General features: G+C 32.9%; 1 protein-coding gene across 1 annotated transcript; it reads right to left on the bottom strand.

Moving 5' to 3' along the window:
- Positions 1-6: 6 nt before the first annotated feature.
- Positions 7-2611, bottom strand: LOC111376213 (TOM1-like protein 9). Its single transcript, XM_022999163.1, has 4 exons — positions 1621-2611; positions 1178-1276; positions 976-1089; positions 7-827 (listed from the first exon to the last, which is right to left on the bottom strand). Exons 2-4 carry the CDS (start codon positions 1247-1249, stop codon positions 603-605), a joined length of 411 nt encoding a protein of 136 aa, XP_022854931.1. The 5' UTR covers positions 1250-1276; positions 1621-2611; the 3' UTR covers positions 7-602.
- Between the last annotated feature and the right edge of the window lie 78 nt (positions 2612-2689).

The following is a 2689-nucleotide window of genomic DNA, read 5'->3' as shown; positions in this document are numbered from 1 at the left end:
TTTTCCGAAGTTCAGTGACCATTTGGGTAATTCACTTCCTCATTTTGTGTAACTTTCTTTAGATAAATATTTTTTATTCAAAGGAAAATAAAGACAGTAAAATCAAGAAGTCAATGTAGGTGTAACCTTTAGAAATCAACATATGTTTTTCCTCCTATGACATAATTCGTATGCATTTATTTCAAGAAAGGTTTATGCACAAAAACGTCTTGGCGTATGTCCTATTAAGATATCTTGGTAAAAGACAAACCACTTCAGCACCTATTAACCAATTTAACTAACTTTTGAACAGCATTTTCTTTACAATGCAAAGCTTCTCCAAAATACAGTAGCCTAATAATAAAAACTAGCTAATCAAAAATTGATACATGAACAACTATTAAAGTATCATAGAATTAATCAGTCAATTGATCTGTTATCCATATGTTTTGCATTTTTTCCACCATGTAAAGTCTACAAAAATTAAAAAAATAAATAAATAACAAGTATAATTGAAAAGGAAGCCATTATTCTTAGAGACTGAATTCTCAAGATCATTTCGTCCGGTAAAATGACTCATGTATCGAATAATTCAGGGTAAAAAAAATCCGGCACAAAATCTACTAAAATGGACAAACTCTCCAACTTCTCTTCCTTTGACAACACCGATGGGTCAAGATAATGTACCTCAATGTTGGATATTCGGCTTCAGCAGATGACTCGGCTTCGTCCGGTCTAGATTCTGGATTTTGAAGATTTTGTGGATAAGATGTAAGAGGATGTGTCTGTGGGGGCGTGATAACAGGTGCTGACCTCTCAGTTCTCTGAGGGAATATTGCTCCGATACGCTGATATGTTATGCAATAAAACACAGAAATTTTAATATTAAAAATAAATAGCAAGAAAGCATATTTGGACAGCAAGAGAATGGAAGCAAAAATATCCACATTGTCCAGAGGGAATAATATTTAGGCTGAAACATCCTTTAAAAAATACCAATAAATCCTGATATGCTAAAAAGTATTGAGGATATCTGGCCCCCGCTCCTCCAAAAGCTTCTTGCCAAGTATCTATTAGAGTTAGTATCTTCTCTTTAACATGAAAATCAGGCTGCAATGAGAAAAGGTGGCGTATCTGACTATCCATACCCAAAACAAAAAAGAAAACAAAAGCGTGCAGCAATATGTGCAAGAATTACCTTCTTTTTAACAATTTTCACCATTGCAGGTAGCACACCTTTCTCGGCAACAAGCATATGGACAATATCCATACAATTCTTTACAATTGTCTCCAAAAGCTAGAAAATAGCATGATATACATTACAACTTGAGACAACAGAAGTTTAGAGGCTACGGTGGAAATATTTTGAAGAATTCTAATTCAAGCAACCCTGGAACCTAGTTTTAATATTCCAGTTTTCGTTAAGCACAATTATGCCATTTCTGTCTTTCCATCAAAGTAATCTTCGCTATTTTTTGATAAAAAGATATTAGCTTATCGAATTTATCTTCTGACTTTCATTAAGCACCTACTTGCCATTTTTGTCTTTCCATCAAAGAAACCTTTACTATTTTTTAATAAGAAGATATTAGCTTTTTTATTTATGGAAGTACTCAAAATTCAGAACATAAGTCAACTTACTGTCAGGGCAAGAAGCTGGGATTTTGGATTTTTGCTGCCTAGACGCTTCTTTATACGTTTTACAGCATCTTTTGCTTGTCTGATAGCAATAACCAAAAATTCAAAACAAAGATTTCAGCAATTATAGAGTAGTGAAGTGAAATCACTCATGAATGACATCAGAATACCAACATTAACATGAAGAAACAAAGAATTCTCAAATAAAATGGACCGGAAATGAAGGAATTCAAATCTAACAACTAAATGTGGTCATGTATTCAAAGCACTGCTTAAGCAAATATCATAGCTGTACTCTTCATCATTTTCAAAATTATCAAAATTGATACATCCAAATGAACATAAAGTATAGTCAACAAGCAGCCTGCAGTGAAATCGCATTACATACAAAAAGGAACACCACAAAACAGGATTCCAAAGAAATAGTATTTCTATTCACTTCATCTCATTTTATTTTCTTTTATTATATTTTTTATACTCAAAAACTACGAAGTACAGATACGAACAGGGGAAATGAAACACACCGACCTGTATGCTTTCAGAAAAGCAGAACAGAAACATTTGGGGAACATGACCGGTAATCCTTCAAAATCATATGTTCATATATTGTGTGTATATTCATATTAATACTTTCAATTTTTTAATATAATTAATACTGTCTTTTATCATTGATTTTGGACTTTGCAGGTGAATATTTTGAAATTTAGGAGTGAATTTGATTCTCTGCGTTCTACTTTCTATTACTAATCCACTAACTTATCCGCGAGAATGGTCACCTGCGGCTATGCATCATATGAACATAGGTGTGAAAACTGTATAAGCAGTAAATCAACAAGAATAAGAAAAAATGGGGTTAAATCAAATTTTTGTGTAAATTTGAAACAAAACGGAAGCAGGAGTTTAAGAAAATCAGCATCTCTAATTTACAGTATCTATACTTGCATGTTTGGCTAAGCTTATAAGTTTACTTCTATGTAAATAAGTTTTAACAAAATCAATGTTGATCATTTAAGTTATTTAATTTGACAATAAGTTAACCAATTTTACCCCCCCCCCCCCCCCCCCCCCCCCC

This window comes from Olea europaea, unplaced genomic scaffold, assembly GCF_002742605.1.
Source record: "Olea europaea var. sylvestris unplaced genomic scaffold, O_europaea_v1 scaffold1471, whole genome shotgun sequence".
NCBI lineage: Eukaryota > Viridiplantae > Streptophyta > Magnoliopsida > Lamiales > Oleaceae > Olea > Olea europaea.
Note: the sequence above shows the minus strand (reverse complement) of the source record. Positions and strands in the feature narration are given on the sequence as shown.